The sequence below is a fragment of the Ylistrum balloti genome, unplaced genomic scaffold (assembly GCF_031769215.1).
Source record: "Ylistrum balloti isolate Yb309-2 unplaced genomic scaffold, AGI_CSIRO_Ybal_v1 Utg373286, whole genome shotgun sequence".
Lineage (NCBI taxonomy): Eukaryota > Metazoa > Mollusca > Bivalvia > Pectinida > Pectinidae > Ylistrum > Ylistrum balloti.
In genome coordinates, this window is record NW_026783217.1 from 1 (window position 1) to 19,419 (window position 19,419).

Genomic DNA, 19,419 nt, shown 5'->3' on the forward strand with positions numbered 1-19,419 from the left:
CCATGCTAAGCCATAAGCAGCATACACAGCAATAAGTATAGGTATTATTACTGCAGGCACTGTTACAGTTAGGCTATTAAGAAAGGATGGTAATAAGTCTCCGCCTCTTCCCCCTGCGACTACTATGTTCCTTGGGCTAAGAATACGAATGTAATTGTTGAGAGTAAGATCTTGTATGTGAGAAAAAATAGTCCACCATCCGCTCGACGCTGCTGCATCGGGAGGACGAAAAGAAGTAATAAAAAGGCCCAGCGTTGGTGTTATCCAAAGCACGCACATAATGAAAATAAGTGAATGCACTAACACCTTTTCAAATCTGCTTTGTCCAGCCCAAATATTACTTTTTCTTATCTTTGCCATTTTTTTCTAGTTCTTTCCTATTCTTCTCAAATTGTATATCATCACTGGAATTACCGCAAGAAAAATAACAATGGCTATAGCACTGCCCTGACCGTAATGCAAAAACTTAAACATAGACTTGTACTGCTGGCTGGCAAGAACCTCGGTTCCATACAAGCCGTTTGTTATAGAGTATACGATATCAAAGATTTTTAATGTTAAAATAAGTATCGTGGTTGACACTGTAAGAATAGTTCCTTTAATATGGGGAATAATAATGTATAGTATGATATTAAACTCACTTACTCCGTCTATTCTTGCAGCTTCAATAATTTCCAGCGGCACACCTTTAATCGCAGAAGAGAATATTACCATTGCAAAGCCTGTTTGTAACCACACAAAGATTACTATAAGCAAGAGCGTATTCCATGGTCTTTGTATAAGCCAATGTACAGGCTCAACACCAAATAAGCCGACAATAGCGTTGAGTAAGCCAATCTGTGGCAATCCTGGTGGTTGATACGCATATACAAAGCGCCATATAATCCCTGCACCAACAAACGATATTGCAAGAGGCATAAAAACAATTGCTCTCGAAAGACGCTCAAACTTCGTTCTATCAGAAAGAATGGCAGCAACTAATCCAAAAAATACACAGAGCCCTGTGCCTAGCACTACCCATATTACATTGTTTACCATAGAAATTTGCATGGATTGATTGCTAAACACATACCCATAGTTTTCTAAGCCAACAAATGTATTGCCCTGCTTATCAAAAAAACTGAAATATAGCGTTCGAAATGTAGGGAGAATAAGGAACCACAGTAAAATAAGAGATGCAGGCCCAATAAAAAGTAGGACCTCAAGTCTTTTTCTTATATACTGTGGGAATATACTAATACCTCTGTCTATAGCAAAAAAAAGTAAAAATATAGAGCTTACGCCCCATATTATTGCAATAAACGCTAGAGTTACCTTAGGTATAGATAAACGAAGTGTATAAAACCCAGCAAGAAATACAAATATAAAAATCAAGAATGAAAAGAGAGAAGGGAGAAGGTTTTTTGATTGAAAACGTGCTGTGTTTTGCACAATGCTGTATAAGTGTAAAATGTGCGCTAAGGCAGTAGTTGTAAACTACAAACTACTAGCCTTAGTAACACACTCACGATTTAGGGCCAACTTGCCTCTATATCATTGAGTACTGCTCTGTCGTCTTTTCCTGTAACCCATTCTACCATACCAGTCCAGAAAGTCCCATTTCCTACCTCTGGTGGCATAAGATCGGATGCGTCAAATCTAAACGCTGACGCCTCAACAAGTGCCTTTGCAAGCTCTCTTTCTATATCGGTAGCATATGCGCTGTAGTCTTGGTCTTTGTAAGGGAATAATGCCCCTCCCCTTGAGGCCCATGTTCTACCAGAATCCCATGAAGCAAGGAACTCCATAACCTTACGTACCTCTGGTGTGTCGTTAAACACCACATATTGCTCGCCTCCCCCCATGATTGGTGGTGATGCTGCATTAGGATCTATTGGCGGAAGAGGAAATACCCCTACATATTGATCAATATTTGCCTTGACATTATCAGGTAACCAGTTAAAAATAAAATTTCCTTGGCGGTGTAGCATAGCTGTTGGTGGATTTTGAAACAAAGGTCGTATCGAATCTCCAAAGTTAAGTGCTGGCATTGTAGATGCCCCACCTAGAACATAACCAGGGGTAAAGAAAATTTGCTTTACATACTGCATTGCATTGAGTACAGAAGGATCGTTAAATGGAATATCATGCGATATCCACTTATCATACACATCGGCACCTGCTGTTCTCAGCATTACATCTTCCATCCAGTCAGTGCCTACCCATCCTGTTGCTGCCCCTGATTCCATACCAATACTCCATGGAGCTATCCCATCGGCTTTCATTTGATCGCTTAGCGCTATGAGCTCATCCCATGTTTTTGGGATTGAATAGCCTCGACTTGTAAACTCTTGCTTGTTGTAATACACAAAACTCTTAGCGTTTACACGGTGGTAAATACCGTATACCTCTCCGTTGTATGTTGCTAATTCCTTCCATGCTGGTGAATAATTTCTATCTATCTGTGCAATAATTTCTGGCCACATTGTTTTAAGATGCCCCTTTTCTGCAAGAGATTTCATAAGACCAGGTTGTGGCAAACCTGCGATATCTGGGGGTGTACCTGCCTCTGCTTGCACAAGGATTTGAACTTCAAATTCAGGAGAACCTTCATACTCAACAGCTATACCTGTTTTTGCAGTAAATTTCAGCAAGAACATCATTAAAAATTTCTGCTTCGTCTCCTCTTACAACACCAAAAATACGAATAGGTTTCGATGAAGATTCTGCGTCTCCACCAGCAAATGCCTGTGTTAAGAAAAAACCACTTAAAAGACTCAAGAAAAGAATCATTAATATTTTCTTCATAATATTTACCTCCTTACATATTCTAATTTAAAAACGGATTTATGTCAAGCAAGCGGATAGGGAGGGTTGTTTCCGTGTGTATAGTCATGCTTACTCCATCTTTGATGTTTCGTTAATTGTTAATTATATATAGAATAGAATATACTGTTGTATATGACCATTCGATGTTTACAGATTATCACGCGCCTGCACTCTGGGGGGGCAGAAGAGGCAGTATTAAAACTTGTGCAAGTGCTGTACAAACATAGCATTATATGCGATATTGCTACTGGATCTATACAAAACGGAGGTGCCTTGCAAAAAAACCAACTTCCTTCGCAGTGTACGTTGCATCATATTCCCTCTCTTAAAAGAAAGATACAAGCACTATCAGATATACAGGCATACCGATCTCTACGATCTCTTATACAAAAGCAAAAGTACGATATTGTTCACACGCATACAGCTAAGGCGGGTATTGTGGGGCGTTATGCTGCACACAAGGCTTCTGTGCCCGTTGTTCATACAGTTCACGGTCTTAGTTTTGGGTACCCTCCTCTTACTATTATTCAAATGATATTTCGTGCCTTTGAACGTTGGGCGGGAACGTTTACCAATAAAATGATATTTGTATCTCATGCGTGTAAGCAGTACTACCTTCAACAGAAAGTTGCAAGGCCCCAGCAATCCAGTGTAATATATGTCGGACAGGATCTTGAACCATATAGAAGGGTTGCCACAGCTTCGTATGAACAGCGGATGTTTGCAAGAAAGACTCTAGGTCTTCATGTAGACAGTTCAGAAATAGTATTAGCCTGTATTGCTCGTATTGTAAAGGGAAAAAACTTAGAAACACTTTTTACTATTCTTTCTCGTGTTGTAAGGCGACATACACATCTTACTCTCTTGTTGTTTGGGGACGGAGAGAAAAAGTACAAGAAAGATTTGGAGTACCTTGCAAAAAAACTAGGGATAGATAAGTATGTTCGCTTTATGGGGTTTTACTCTGATATTTGGAAAATCCTGCCAGCTATAGACATACATTGCTTCACTTCTCTATCAGAGGGTCTTCCTCTTGCTGTGCTGCAATGCTCTGCTGCTGGTATTCCTACTGTATGCTTTCCGTTTCATTCTACAGAAGAAATTATTCGCAATGGGGAAAGTGGGTATATCTGTCCAAAAAATGACATCGATGCTTATACTCATGCTCTATGCACCCTTATTGAAAACAAGGATATGCGAAAAGAATTTGGTAAGGCTGCTGTTCAATGTGCTCGTGGCACGAAAAACACAAATTGGGAGGTAGATACCTATAGTACACAAACAATACGTGTGTATAACGATGTCTTGCAATCAAGTGCGCGATACTAAGTGTTCTGCTTTCTTTGCAAACCTATGTATGAAAAAACATTAACATATCTACAATAATTCCGATATTTTGTAGGTAAGATACATAATACATTGATGGCCTAGAAGACCTAGTTATAGGGAGACGGCTGCACAGTCAGTGAGCTGCTGAACATGTGTGAAACGTAGCAAGAAGTGGGCTGTATGCACTAACACTAAATGGTATTAATGCGCTGGTATTGATAGTATTGATAACGGTGTAACCCCACAATAGGAGTTTTGATACAATTTCTTATATACCTTTTATTCTTATGCAGAAAAGAGCCTTCTTTTTTTTTTTTTTTTCGCCTCAATATGCACGTACAGCCAAATAGCTGCCCAAACAGAAATTATAGAAAGCACAATTCTAGCAGAAAGCAGAGAATTTGTTGCTGATACTACCTACCACATAGTAGACGTAAAGTATCACATTACAGGACTCACTACACAAGCAGCCCTTGAGTTACAGCTTCAAATATTCACCAACACTAGTTTTCCATCCCTAACATCTCTGCTTGCATTTATTGAAGATAAGCGTGCTCGTCTCGCTAACCTCAGACAGCTTAAGCCTACTTCTACCATTCTTATTACAAACACCTGGAACAAGGAAAAACAGCGTATAGATACTACTATTGATATCTACGCTATAAGCGATTGGGCTGTATTTGTGCTTCCTTATTTCAAATACTCAGATAGCACGGGGCTACTACTCAGTGCAAGAGCAAGGGATTATAATTTTATCGGTTCTCTAGAAACATTTTTTTTTGATCTAAACTACTTGTACGATATTGAGACGCGCCATTCTTTTTCTGGAACACTTGGATTTAAGTACCCCTTAAGTTTTGGGGCTCATATTCTTACACCCGGTATTATGCAGAACACCCTCTGGCGAACAGACAACTATTTCGAAAACACAACCGAGCTTAACCTTGATTACTTGTTTCATATTAATAATCACAGTACATTTAACTCATCACTCATGCAGAAATTTATTAGTTCTGGAGGAGATGCTAGCCAGGTAGAATTGTATTCCTACGCATATACAAGTATAGCCTCAAGCATGAAAATAACACTTAACAGCAGTCCATACCCCATTATAAATTTTTTTCAGTACACCCCAACAATAAAAGTGTTCTTTCACTATCCTCTTGATACAATAACACCGAAAGATAACCCAGAGTATACTAATATACTGCCTAGTATTTCTCAATCCTTGTCATTTGGTCGTGTGGACTGGGTGCACAATTTCCGCAGTGGCATACACGCTGAAGTAAGCAATACAATAAATTATGAACATAGTTATCAAGGTATTAATAGTAGCTTCTCCTTTCTTGCTATCTGGCACTACATGTACGCTAACATCTTAGGAATAAACCTTCGTTCCGTGCTAGAACATATTATATATTACCGCCCACAGCACATGAACACACTATATAACGAAGGAAAGGAGCTGGGTGAGTTAATACGTGGGGTGCTGGATGATGACTTCAGTAATGCTATTTCCAGTGCTGTAATTAACGCCGAAGTGCTGTTCAATATTTTTTCTTGGAGAGACATTCTTATTGATGAGCTACACTTAGGAATATTTTCTGACATCGGCATAAGAGGAAGGTATAACACTCATTTCTCCGCTACGGATGATCTACGCCTTACACTAGGGGCATCTATGATTGTTTTCCCTATTTTTAGAAGTTTTTTTCTGCGTGTATCATATGGCTTAGACTTACTTCAAGCAATACGAGAAGGAGAGCTTACATTTGATAACAGGGAAATTTTCATTGGTCTTTCCTTGCATTACTAATACTAGTAAATACTGTCTGTTTTTTATCTGTTTTCTCAGATATCATCTTGTCGAATGGTTCTAGCCTGTTAAACGTATAAAAATGAACTTGTGGCACAACATTCGATACAAGTAAGTCGTGTACCTGTTCACGACACCACTTTGCACCTCGTGCATACGCCTCTGCATCAGATTTTGCATGGAAGATATCTGTAAGTAGCCCTGCTGGCACTGAAGTTCCTTGTACTAAGCTCAGTAGTTTTTCTGCATGTTTCTTGTTCTTAAGAAATGTTATTCCAGGGATAATGGGAACTTGTATATCGTATACACGGCAGCGTTTCACAAAATCAAAGTAATATTCATTGTTAAAAAAAAGCTGTGTAGTAACGTAACTTGCTCCCTTGTCAACTTTTTCTTTAAGATGTTGCATGTTATGGAAAAAATTTGGTTCTTCAAAGTGCTGCTCGGGATATCCCGCAACACCTATGCAGAGCTGATCTGTTTTCTTGCGCACCGCCTCTACTAAATCGCTTGCATGTATTGTTTGAAAAAACTCTCTGTCTTTTTCTTCAATATCTCCACGGATAAGAAAAAGGTTACTTATGCCAAGTTTTTCGTATTCATGCACCAAATGATCAAGTGTATCACGTACAAGTGCGTACGCATTTATGTGAGGCACAAGTATAAGCTCGGGAAGCTCTTTTCGGATACTACTCAATAAGTATAGGGTGCTGTCAATATTATCCGACTGACATGTAATATTCACGATGCGTACTCCCAGTGCGCTGTATCTTTGCAAGCAAGCTATAAGGTGTGTTTTATCATTGGCATCGCGGGGTGGATACACCTCTATTGTGTACTTGCACTGAGGGTCGTGTATAAACTCTGTTAATTGTATATCTTGTTTCATATCCTAGGAGCTACACACAAGAAAGAAGGGTTTTTACTAAGTCTAATTTTTCCCAAGTAAAGTTTTTTGCGTTTCTTCCAAAATGCCCATATACTGCTGTATCCTGGTATATAGGTCTTAGCAAATCTAATGTTTGAATAATTCCAGCAGGGCTCATATCTAGTGTTTTTTGTATGTTCTTAGATAGTTGCTCGTCTGGAAGCACCCCTGTCCCCGCACTGTCTAAATAGAAACTTACTGGCTTTTCTTCTCCCACTGCATAGGCAATCTGGATCTGACATTTTTTTGCTAATCCGGCAGCAACTACATTCTTTGCTATGTATCGCGCAAAATATGATGCACTTCTATCAACTTTGGATGGATCTTTTCCACTAAACGCTCCTCCTCCATGCCCTCCTACCCCTCCATATGTATCGACGATAATCTTTCGCCCAGTAAGCCCAGTGTCTGCACTTGGTCCACCAATAACGAATCTTCCTGTTGGGTTTATGTGGAATGCTGTTTTCTTATTAAGTAATCCTGTGTGTTTTAGTGCTGGATAGATAATATGATCTATGCATGCTTTTTTAATTGTTGTATGCGTGATTTTTTTTCCTTGTATTGAATCAGCGTGCTGATGGCTAAGCACCACAGAATCTATGTGTTTTGGCACAGAATCTTCATACAGTATGGTAACCTGGCATTTAGCATCGGGCCGTAGCCAGGTGTAGTTTTTATCTTTCCTTCGAAGCGCATCGGCTTGCATAAGTATACTATGACTAAACATAATGGGGGCGGGCATATATTCTTTTGTTTCATTGCAAGCGTATCCAAACATCATCCCTTGGTCTCCAGCTCTAGGAGCATGATTTCTGCGTGCCTTGCTATTGCGTTTTGCACGCTCATTTACACCCGCAGCAAGGTCTGGGCTTTGCTGTCCTATACTTACAAACACCGCCATGCTATTGGCATCTATGCCGTATTCAGCATTCGTGTACCCTATATCCCGCACCACAGAACGCCCCACTTCTTCAAAATTCACCCATGCTTCTGTTGTAACCTCGCCACCTATCAGCACAAACCCACGTGAGATAAACACCTCACACGCAACTCTACTATATGGATCATCTGCTAAGCATGTATCAAGTACTGCATCTGAGATTTGATCAGCCATCTTATCAGGGTGCCCCCTGCTCACTGACTCTGATGTAAATAGATGTTTCATATGTTTCCTTGTATTAATATCTATAATCGTCTGGTTTGTATTGTTCGTTTTTTTGTATGCCTAAATATTTTGCTTGCTTTGTGTCTAATTTCGCGAGCTTTGCATCTACATGATCTAAATGAAGCAAGGCTACTTCTTCGTCTAGTTTTCTAGGTAGCTGATGTAATTGCTTTGCTAGTGTATCTTTATGCCTCCATAGATATATCTGAGCCAACACCTGGTTGGTAAAGCTCATACTCATAACAAAGCTAGAATGCCCGGTGGCACAGCCGAGGTTTACTAATCTGCCGTGTGCAAGCACAATAACGCTATGACCGTCACTAAATGTATACTGATCTACTAGGGGTTTGATGGTTTTCTTTTGTATATTTGTTTCTTCGTGTAGTTTTTGTACTTGTATTTCATTATCAAAATGACCCATGTTACACACAATAGCATTGTCCTTCATTTTTTTCATATGCTGCAAGGTTATAATATCTCTGTTTCCTGTTGCGCATATAAAGATATCTCCACTCTTCACAATAGAATCTATAGGCTGAACAGTATAGCCCTCCATTGCTGCTTGAAGAGCACAGATAGGATCGACTTCTGACACCAGAACCCTTGCCCCCTGCGATTTGCATGCAGCAGCACACCCTTTGCCTACATTGCCGTACCCACACACCACCACAGTGCAGCCGGCTATCATTCTATCGCTTGCTCTTTTTATACCGTCTATAACGCTTTCCTTGCACCCATAATAGTTATCGAATTTGCTCTTTGTAACTGAGTCATTCACATTGATTGCAGGAAACAGCAGGGTTTCTTTTATACTCATCTGCTGTAAACGTCTTACCCCTGTTGTTGTTTCTTCGCTTACTCCTTTTAGAGAAGCAATGGCACGCGTCCAAAATGTTTTATCCTTCTTATGCAGGGTACGTAGCACTCTTTTTACTTCTTTTTCATCAGGGTTCTTTGCTTCCTCCAGCACCCACGTATCGCCTTGTTCGAATTCGAAGCCTTTATGCACAAGCAGTGTAGCATCTCCACCGTCATCTACAATGAGTTCGGGTCCAATATAGTTGCCATCTGTTGTGGGAAATCGAAGCGCCTCTAAGGTGAGATCCCAGTACTCTGCTACTGTTTCCCCCTTCCATGCAAATACAGGAATCCCTTTGGGTTGTGCAGCGCTCCCTCTTTTCCCCACCACTACCGCAGCTGCGGCTTCGTCTTGTGTAGAAAAAATATTGCAACTAGCCCATCTTAATTCTGCCCCTAGTTCTGCTAAAGTTTCAATAAGCACAGCTGTTTGCACAGTCATGTGCAAACTTCCAGTGATGCGCGTGCCTTTTAACGCATTGTTATGGGTGCTTTTCTTGCGAATATTCATGAGGCCTGGCATTTCCTTTTCAGCTAGCTGTATTTCCTGCCTTCCCCAATCTGCGAGGTGTATATCTGCTATCTTGTACTCTTTGCTTTTGATTTTGCTTCGTGTCTTACTTGCTCTTATAGTACGCATTAGGCTACTCTCTATTTTGATATTAACTTAACAGTATATGTTGTTTTATTTATATCATTATATACTAATATCGGTTTTGTTTTGCTTCAATGTATGCCTTGCTTTATATAATTCCAATGATATTACGCTTGACAATAAAGGGTAAGTATAGTAGTATTATACTAGCTGTAGTATACATGTTATACAAACATGCCGATAACAAGAGGATATATGTTAGACCAAAAAACAGTATTTGTTGCACCAAAAGATATACAAAGAAAATGGTATCTCATAGACGCAAAAGACAAAATCTTAGGACGAGTAGCAACAGAGGTTTCAAAGCTACTGCGAGGAAAACACAAAGTGGAGTTTAGTCCGCACCAAGAACTTGGCGACTATGTAATTATTATCAACGCAGAAAAGGTTTCGCTTAGTGGAAATAAAACGATGCAGAAAACATATCATAGGCATAGTGGCTTTCCAGGATCACTTAAATCCGAAACATTTTTAGAGCTGAACAATAGAAAGCCTGGGTACGTACTAAAACTTGCTATAAAGAGAATGCTCCCTAAAAACAAGTTAGGTGCAAAGCTTATGAATAATGTAAAAATATACGCTGGGGAAACAGAACACCCTCACAGCGCACAAAAACCAGAAATATATACATTGTAGGGATAATATGGAAAAAAGGCAGTTCTTTGCCGTAGGAAAAAGGAAAACATCAATTGCTCGTATCTTTATACAAAGAGGTTCGGGAACAATAAGTGTCAACAAAAAAAAGACTCTGGATACCCAACTAAAAAGACCAGAGCTAATAAAAAAGGCGTTGCTCCCTCTCGCTGTAACAAAGCAAGATTCATTATGGGATCTTAAAATTAATGTTAGTGGAGGGGGTCTCACTGGGCAGGCTGGGGCGATATCGCACGGCTTAGCAAGAACTCTTATAAAAACAGATCCCGAATTGCGCCCTGCGCTGAAGAAGAACAACCTTCTCACAAGAGACTCTCGCATGGTTGAACGTAAGAAGTATGGAAAAAGGGGAGCGCGTCGCTCATTCCAATTCTCTAAACGTTAAGTTTTTGTGCAAGAGCCCCGCTCTCATTCCGCATCTGAAGAAACACAGTTGCTCTTACAAGGCGCGATAAATAAAGCATACTCATTAATACAACATAAGCTTTGCTCCTACAACGAGATAAAAAATAAACTCCTCTCACTCTTTCCTTCCCAAATTGTGCAACAAGTACTTAGAGAGCCCCCTGTATCCACGATGGACGATATTAGTTCGTGTATTGAATTATCGAAGTTTTTTCTTGCACAGAACCCTTACTCATATACACATATCACCCAAAAGCTACTAAAACGGCAGTTTACTTCCAAAGATATAGAATTGAGTCTTAGTATGCTTGAAGAAGAGTATAGGAACAAGCGGTTTGACGCTGCAGAAATCGCTACACAGCATCGTATACAAAATTTTGAGGCAAGCGAGTGTGCTACTTCTATGTGGGTATACATTACTGTAGTAGCAATGTATATAATACATAAAAAATACCCTGACCTCACTAGGCAAAGACTGGAGAGGCGCTTGTATATGAATGGGTATACAGAGGATAATATTAAAATTGCGTCTCAGATTTTGATGCTGTAATGCTATTGTGTTCTTGTGTTCTAAAAGAGCGCTAGCGTACCAATCATGCATGAATTGAGTGTGATCTGCGTTTATTGTATGCGTTCGTTTAAGCTACTTCACTTGTAAAGACTCGTAGTACATGCGAGGAGTATTAAATAAAAGAAGGAGTTGTGGGTTTAATTACCTGTGTTATCTTTATTTTTTTCTGCGCTTTTTTCTGCTGCTAACCTAGCTTCTTGCTTTTTTATTGAAATCTTATCATATATATCTGCACAACCGACAAGGATAAAGTACAAACCCATAAATGCCAATATAATAGGTACGCTCCCTCGAAGCACAAACAAAAATTCCTCTATCCACGCCAAAGACCATGTTACTGGAAGTACTATGTACACTCCACAAAGAATACTAAGGAGACCTATAACTATTCCAGCCATACGTTTACTATACTAAGTTATGGGTTTTATGTCTAGGACTGCCTTTTTCGTGACCTTTACTTTATAAGCTATGGGTACATTAGATTAAGAGACGCTGTATTTTCAAAGTTTCACAGCACTTGCTGTTAATAATGCTGTATTTCTTTTACTGCTTTTTCCCAGCTGTTCATTTCATGCGCAGAAAGATAGCTTGGTTGTGTAAGTATACTTTGCTGTCTTGCAATGTAAAAACCATGTCTCAGCAAGCAAGATCTTATTTCATCGTGTTCTTCTTTTTCTAAGGTGGGAAGAATAATATATATCCCTTTCTGCTCCCAATGAACATTGGGTAGACTTAATTGTGAACGTGCCGCCCCTTTCGTGACAACTCCTTTATCTAGCAATACATAATCCTTTCTCTTAGTGTGTCCCTTAGGGAGCATTCTTGCTGTATCCCCATGCTTTCGAAGTAAGTGTAGGGCATATATTATACCTGCTAACAGTATGGGGTTTATGGTATTAATATCCATAGGCGCTTGTGGTGTAGCACCTCTTTGTATGGGTGTGAGCGCCTGACACACAAGAGCTGCTTGTGGTATCCAGGGAAAAGGAACATACGGAACAACATTAACTGTTTTTGTCTTGCGTGTGTGGGTTATCTCTTTCCATAAGAACTCCATGCTTAGCCCGCTGTATGGTCTCCACAGAAAAAGCTTTTTTTTTCTCGTTTTAGAAAGCATATGCACCTGAAACATAGCTGTGTCTTCTTTTTGCTCTGTGTAGGAAGGATGCGACACATCGATAATCTCTACTTCTTTCATTGTGGCTGGTGCATCTATCCCGCTATGAATTATTTCGCTTACCCTCCATGAAGGAAACAAAGCAGAAAAGGTATGTTGAAAGCGCCTGCTTTGCTTGCTTGTAATGCCAAAGCATAACTTTCTAGAAAGCGCTTTCTTAAGTTCTAGTACGGTCGACTTGAAAGAATGCCCCCATATAGCTCTTCCAGCGCAGAGATAGAAATCAACAAAACGCTTCTCGCGAGAATAGAGGTGAAAATCTCGTGCTCGTGTAAATGTATAATCTTGATGACTACCCTTCATTATGTTTTGCTTTTTTTTGTATCGCCGAAGAATACTGAGGGAGAAACATTGCTTCGCGTCCATCTGTGAACACAACTTTAATAATGCAGTGCTTGTTTGTGTTACGTACCTGTAATATCTTTCCTGATCCATACGATTTATGTTCCACTTCATCTCCCTCCATCCATTTGCTCTCGTATACAGGGTGTTCGTTCGAATTGCCTTCACTGTGGTAATTGTTATGGTAATCGTTTTTCTTGTGTACGGGGTAGTAGCCCTGCCCTTCGTCGTGCGAGTGTTTTTGTAGCAGACGTTCTTCCGAGGTATATTCATAAAAACTCATATTCACTAGCTCCTGCTTTAGTTCTAAAAGAAAACTTGAAGGGAAGGTTTGGCGTAGAAAACCATATTTCTGCCGCTTCTTACAGTAACTAAGTGCAAGAAATTCCTTTGCTCGTGTTACCCCTACGTAGAACAATCTCCTTTCTTCTTCTATGTCTATATCCTCAAAATCCCTCCCCATTGGAAGTATACCTTCTTCAATTCCACAAATAAGCACCATGTCAAACTCCAGACCCTTGGATCTATGAAGACTCATTAACTGTATCTTAGAGGCAACATTTCGTAAACGCCCCTCTACAAGTGAAATCTGTTCAAAAAAACCCTGCCAAGCTTTGTTTTCGTTGGAAAAACCTGATGCAAAACTCACAAGCTCCTCTACATTCTTTCTACGTTCGCTGTTTGAGGCTTTGTCTTCCTCTGTGTAGTGTTCCCAAAGCCCTACACTTCGAAAAAGCTGTGCTAGACACGCGCCCACAGTAGGCTCCTTTTCAAGGGAATTATGGGACATGCAAGAACTAAAAAAATCTAGCCCTTTTTGTGCTGCTGCTGGTATATGCTGCCACAATATATTTTTTACTTCCTCCCAGTTTCTGCCCTTTGCCATTTCTTGGGTAATGCTAGCTATCGTCTTTGCCCCTATGCTTCTTCGCGGTTTATTTACTATTCTTCTAAAACTTATAATATCGTGTTTGTTTTTGTATAGGCGTAGTAAAGCTATGGCGTCTTTTATCTCTTCTCTCTCATAGAACGATACTGCACCTACTAACTCATAGGGTATCCCTGCCTGCACAAGCGCTTCTTCGTACCCACGGGAAAGGGAGTTGATACGAAAAAAAATTCCTAGGCTTTTGTTCTTTTCATTTGCTTTGCGTGCGAGTTCTACTACATATTTTTGTTCTGCTAGTTCATAATCAAATTGAATAACATGAGGTGTTTCCCCTTCATTTGTAGAGGAAAATACATCCTTGCTATGTCTTTTTGTATTGTGCGACACTACATCCTTAGCAAGATCTAGTATTTGCTTGCTTGATCGATAGTTTTCTTCTAAGCGAATTATACGACTTCCAGGAAAATGGGACGAAAAGCTAAGTATGTTATCCACTATTGCTCCTCTGAATTTGTAAATAGATTGGTCGTCATCACCTACCACCGTAAAATGAGGGTTGTGCTTATAAAGTAATTCTAGAAAAAGAAATTGGATGCTGTTTGTATCCTGGTATTCATCAACCAAGCAGTGAATCCATCTTTTTTGAACCATTTGTAACGCTTGCTTGTTCTTCTTAAGCAAGAGATAAGGAAGGAGTAGCAGATCTCCAAAATCCACATTCCCAGTATTCTTTTTTAGCTCTTCATATTTCTGGTAGGTTTGTGCGGATAAATGTAAGTCGTTCATTAATGGATCATTTGAGAAATGAGTAATACCTCTGTCTTTTAAGAAAGAGATTTTTCTTACTATTGCCTTTGCTTCTTGTGCTGAAATACCCTCTACCGCCTGTGTTACAAGGGCTTGCTGGTCATTTGTATCGTATATTTGAAAATCTCTTGGGAGGGATACGTCTTCATGAAATATTCTTAGCAAGCTTGCACCGAAAGAGTGGAAAGTGCTGATGTGTGCTTGTATTTTTGCTTGACTGAAAAGAAGCAACGCCACCCTCTCCTTCATCTCCTTAGCTGCTTTATTGGTAAATGTCATAGCAAGTATGGAGCGGGCATCTACTTTAGATTGCTCTACAAGCCACGCAATTTTGCTTGTAATTACTTTTGTTTTTCCAGATCCGGGGCCTGCTAAAATAAGAAGGGGCGCTCCTTCATGCTGCACAGCTTTCTGTTGTGCTTTATTTAAGCCTTTGAGTATTGGGTGATTATTGATAGCGTTGTCCTTTACTAATAACTAATACTTTATGGCCTTGGCACAAACTTAAGTACTTCCATAGACTGCTCACGTCTCCACAACAAATCAAACACTAGTGGAATGTTCTGTGTTTCTATGTTGACAGCTCTATTGTTTACAGTTATTTTTACAAAGCTGTCCATAGAGAGATAGACAGTTCCAGTATTGCCAGTAAACACATACTCATACAACGCATTTTTTGTTGCATTTCTTTCTGCAAGAACGCTATTCCCAGATACAATACGAAAAAAAGTTGGTTCAGAAAAAAGCAGGCTAATTGTAATGGGGTCTCTTATGTTTTTTCTCACAATATTTATAATTTCTCTGTCTGTATCAACACTTGGTATTTCTTTCTCACTTGTTCTTTGTAGTGTACTTTGATGGCTCACCCTTGGATCTATGCGCATTATTAACGTTTTTCTTTCTATATCCTGCTCGCGCATGATAAGTACATAATCAAACTCTGTATCAGCATCCACGTCCACTTGCTGTGGGGTATTGTACTCTAATTCAATAATCTGGCTTCCTATTGTCAATATACCCTCTTCTACAGAATCTATACTAAGTATTGCGCTGCTCTGCGAGGCAAAAAGTTCCACAGATTCTCCCTCAGAAAATTCACCCTCATATAAACCTGCAATCTTTTTTATTTTCTTCTGCTGAACTTCTGTATTATTGCTTCCCCAATTCAAAGAGGTTACTGTACTTACAATAAACCGTAATATTGCTTCTCTATTAAGCACTGCAACAACTGTTGTTAACACAAAAATAAGCAGAGTAAAAAAGATAATGCTACTCTTCTTTACCACTGTCCCCTCTCTTTTTTGCATATTGATTACCTCAAAGTCTATTGGTTTCTCTTGTAGAACGTTTAACTCAAACAGCTCTATCATTTGTACCGGATCTAAGCGCAGGTACCGAGAATATAGGTCTAATGTTCCTTTCAGATAGGTTTCCGCTGGAAATGCACTTTTGTTCATTGTTTCGAGTGCGAGTAGTTTATGTACTGATATTTTTGTATCTTTTGAAACTTTTTCTAGTGTTACACCAAGTTCTTTTCTTGCTTTTTGTAAAACTACACCATACTCATTCATGTTTTGTCCTCATTACTCTTCTTTATAAAACAAATCGCTAATTACTGGTGCAGTGGCCGGGGCATTAAATTCAAATCGAGTGTCTGGTATCCCTTTGTTAAGTTCTATCTCTAAGAAATCAAACTGCAATTCTTTGTTGTTAAATGTTACTGCGTTCACTCTATGTATAAGCTTGTCGTTACCAATGGAAAGAATTATCTCTCTAAAATTTTGGGTGGGTCCTTTTCTCCTCAGCCGTACTTTAATTACTTGTTCAGGCTGATTCCATAATCGTATGCCTTCCCTTTCCTCTCTACTCTCTTCGTTTAAGGCTACGTAGTCCGGTGATGCAACATAGGATACAGAATAATTATTGAGGAGTATATCTAAACCCGAGCGTGTAACAAACATCCCTCCTGTACTCATAGTACTGGTACGCTGCTGGTGTAATACAACGTTTTCCGTTGGGAAGTAGATGTAAAAATCTGCCCCGTCGCTACTTATTATCTGTCCTTCGGGTTCTTGGTATGCTATATGAAATTTGTCAGGGGGCTTTACAAATATCTCTGTGTATTCCTCCTTTCCATCTTGAGTAATAATAAGAAGCGCATGCATATCGTCGATGTCCCCATAATACTGTGCAATATCCTGCATGTAGTCGTTAGCGGTTACAATAAAGGCAGGATTGGTGTTTTCTTGTTCTTCCTGGTCTGTACTTGTGTTTTGTTGAGCATAAAGAGAAGGGGGAGCGAGAATGACAAAAAAAAGTGTAAGTGTATATATTCGTGCTGTGATATTTCGTATCATGGCTTGTGGGTGCTGTGTGTATTTCATATTTTTTATGTTTAATTAATATATAGTTATACTGTATCAAAAAACACTAATTTATTTTCTGTGGGTACTTTCTATGGATGCATTGCATCATTCTGTGGGCATCTTGTAATCACTGTTTATCTCTATAATAGCTTCTCGTATACCACTACTGGGAATTATCTCATTATCCCTTGTAAGAAATATGACTTCTGTGCCTTGTAGTCTCTCAACTAACTGCATACCTTTTTCTGCACCCATTACAAAAACCGCCGTAGATAAGGCATCTGCCAAGGTGCTTTCTTGGCTTACAACGGTCGCGCTGAGTAATTCATTTTCGGCTGGGTATCCTGTGCGCGGGTCTATAATATGAAAATACTGCTTCCCATTTTCTGTAAAATATCTTTCATACACACCACTGGTGACCACAGCGGCTTCGGTACTCTGAAGTACCAATGCCACCTCACCCGAATAGAAAGGTTTTTGTATTCCTATATTCCATGCTTCGCCGTTCTTTTTCTTCCCCAATAATACAATGTTTCCCCCAAAATCTAGAATCGCTGATTCTACCCCCGCATTTTTAAGGAAATCTCTTGTACTGTCTGCTGCATAACCTTTTGCTATTGCCCCTACATCTACCCCTTGCCCCGCCTCCATTTCTAACTCATATTCATTTGTGTCTGTGTTGTGTTCTACAGCTAAGGCCTGCCAATTCACACGAGAAAGCGCTACGTTAATGTGTTCGTTATTTGGTATCTTTTTTTCTTCTGAGTTAAAACCCCAAAGGTTCACGACTGGTTCTATGGTAGGATCAAAGCTCCCCCCTGTTATCCTTGATACCTCTATCGCTCGAGACAGAACATCGGCAATTTCTTTAGGTATACTATACCGCATAAGGGTACCTTGTTGCGATTGCTGTGTGTTGTTGTTCGTTACGTTGTCTTCGTTAAGACCTATGGCGCTTGCTGACTGAGTATTGATGTCTATAAGCACTGATTTCTCATAGTCGTCTGTGGATACGGTCATCATTTCTTCAATGCGCTGTATTCTTTCAAACGCTGCTTCTAATGTGCTACGGCTTCCTCCTTGTAGAAGGCGAATGTATACTGAAGTTCCAAGCAAAAAACGCACATCACTTACACCGTTGTTTTGACATGATATTGTAGAAATGAGTATAATAGTAAAGAATACTAACTTTAGTTTTTCGCCCACATGCTATCCTTAGGTTTAATATGAAATTAATACACAACGAGAACTACTACCCTAGTTTACACTATTTTGATTACGATTTCTTAGCTATGTACGAAAAAACATGGAAGGAAATAGAATCCAACTGGTTGACTCTACCCACCCAGGAGGGTGAGAAGCCGGAGTATCATCATTTGAATGCAGAAAAAGAACAAACACTTACCCTAGAAAACGCTGCAATGTCCCCTTTTTATCTTCTCTATTCCAACAATCACTTTAACAGCACTTCTCTTCTTGATTTCTTTTACGCACAACAAGAGACATCTGGTGCGATACGCTCTGAATATAATAAAAAAACACTTGCTCCGGTTATAAGAAAAAATAACCCTGAAGGCATTGCTTGTCCTTTAATATTATGGTCTGAATACAATTATTTTAACAAAACAGACAACAAAAAACGCTTAAAAGAAATAGTCCCTAAATTGGATCTTTATCTTAATTGGCTCAGTTCAATTACAAGACAAAAAAACGGTCTCTTTAGAGCACCTGTTGATGCAACGTTACTTCCCGGTCCAATACGAAAACACGCTTACTACCCCCTAGATTTTAATGTTACCATGGCTTTAGCGTTTTTATACATGTCACGCCTGGCTAATTTTACAAACTTTAGAAACTTAGTCATACGATACACAAAACTCTACTATCAGCATAAATCCTTAGTAAACACGCATTTTTGGCACGAGCAAGATAAATTGTATTATGACTTAAATGAAAAACTAAAATTTGTTAAAACAAAAACCCTTATTTCCTTTACCCCAATGCTTGCTCGAATACCTAATGAAGATAGAGTGATGCACCTTGTTTCTTACCTCAAAAGCAAGAACCATTTTCAAACTGAGCACCCGTTCCCCACCGTTTCGATTAGCGAATCCCAGTTCTCGCAGTCGGGTCAAATGTTTCGTGGAGCAACTCACCCTTTTCTTAATTTTATTACTATAAAAAGTTTAGAGCTCTACAAGAGGTATGAATTCGCTCGCATCTGTGTAGTGAAGCATCTTTATGGGGTTTTTTCGGTTATTGATTCAGAGAATCCTGAACATAACAGCAGTCTCTGGTCGGCCTACCATCCAACAAAAACCATTCCAGCTAAAACCACAAAAGAACATAAGGTGCATAAAAATCATATACTCAGTACCGCTCTTTCCACTATAACGCTTATGATAGAAAATATACTTGGTATCGAAATTATTCTTCCTAAAAAAATGCTTGTTTGGGTTATTCCCACCCTGGAGGAATTAGGCATAGAGCATATACAACTAAAAAGAAATTACATTTCCACCATGCTCATTAAAAGTAAGAGGGGGTGGGAAATACGACATAATGCAGAAAAACTGTATTATTTTTCTGTTGAAATTTTAGAATTAAATAAGAAAAAAACTCTTCCGTTCCCTTCTGGTCGCTGTTCTC

The 19,419-nt window shown here is 39.4% G+C and overlaps 9 protein-coding genes across 9 annotated transcripts; 3 read left to right on the plus strand and 6 right to left on the minus strand.

Annotated features, from left to right (window-relative positions):
- Positions 1 to 1,511: 1,511 nt before the first annotated feature.
- On the minus strand, positions 1,512 to 2,639 carry LOC132564951 (osmoprotective compounds-binding protein GgtB-like). Its single transcript, XM_060229558.1, has one exon. The coding sequence runs from the start codon at positions 2,637 to 2,639 to the stop codon at positions 1,512 to 1,514; it is 1,128 nt and encodes a 375-aa protein (XP_060085541.1).
- A 301-nt stretch (positions 2,640 to 2,940) lies between these two features.
- On the plus strand, positions 2,941 to 4,137 carry LOC132564952 (putative glycosyltransferase EpsD). The gene has a single exon (XM_060229560.1). The coding sequence runs from the start codon at positions 2,941 to 2,943 to the stop codon at positions 4,135 to 4,137; it is 1,197 nt and encodes a 398-aa protein (XP_060085543.1).
- Positions 4,138 to 5,927: 1,790 nt separating this feature from the next.
- On the minus strand, positions 5,928 to 6,842 carry LOC132564953 (5,10-methylenetetrahydrofolate reductase-like). The gene has a single exon (XM_060229561.1). The coding sequence runs from the start codon at positions 6,840 to 6,842 to the stop codon at positions 5,928 to 5,930; it is 915 nt and encodes a 304-aa protein (XP_060085544.1).
- Positions 6,843 to 6,852: 10 nt separating this feature from the next.
- Positions 6,853 to 7,995, minus strand: LOC132564954 (S-adenosylmethionine synthase-like). The gene has a single exon (XM_060229562.1). The coding sequence runs from the start codon at positions 7,993 to 7,995 to the stop codon at positions 6,853 to 6,855; it is 1,143 nt and encodes a 380-aa protein (XP_060085545.1).
- Positions 7,996 to 8,059: 64 nt separating this feature from the next.
- On the minus strand, positions 8,060 to 9,544 carry LOC132564960 (adenosylhomocysteinase-like). Its single transcript, XM_060229567.1, has one exon. It carries the CDS (start codon positions 9,542 to 9,544, stop codon positions 8,060 to 8,062), a length of 1,485 nt encoding a protein of 494 aa, XP_060085550.1.
- Positions 9,545 to 9,733: 189 nt separating this feature from the next.
- Positions 9,734 to 10,195, plus strand: LOC132564955 (large ribosomal subunit protein uL13-like). Its single transcript, XM_060229563.1, has one exon. It carries the CDS (start codon positions 9,734 to 9,736, stop codon positions 10,193 to 10,195), a length of 462 nt encoding a protein of 153 aa, XP_060085546.1.
- Positions 10,196 to 10,202: 7 nt separating this feature from the next.
- Positions 10,203 to 10,598, plus strand: LOC132564956 (small ribosomal subunit protein uS9-like). Its single transcript, XM_060229564.1, has one exon. It carries the CDS (start codon positions 10,203 to 10,205, stop codon positions 10,596 to 10,598), a length of 396 nt encoding a protein of 131 aa, XP_060085547.1.
- A 2,060-nt stretch (positions 10,599 to 12,658) lies between these two features.
- LOC132564957 (DNA helicase II-like) lies at positions 12,659 to 14,683 on the minus strand. The gene has a single exon (XM_060229565.1). It carries the CDS (start codon positions 14,681 to 14,683, stop codon positions 12,659 to 12,661), a length of 2,025 nt encoding a protein of 674 aa, XP_060085548.1.
- Positions 14,684 to 16,875: 2,192 nt separating this feature from the next.
- LOC132564958 (FAD:protein FMN transferase-like) lies at positions 16,876 to 17,790 on the minus strand. Its single transcript, XM_060229566.1, has one exon. The coding sequence runs from the start codon at positions 17,788 to 17,790 to the stop codon at positions 16,876 to 16,878; it is 915 nt and encodes a 304-aa protein (XP_060085549.1).
- Positions 17,791 to 19,419: the final 1,629 nt, after the last annotated feature.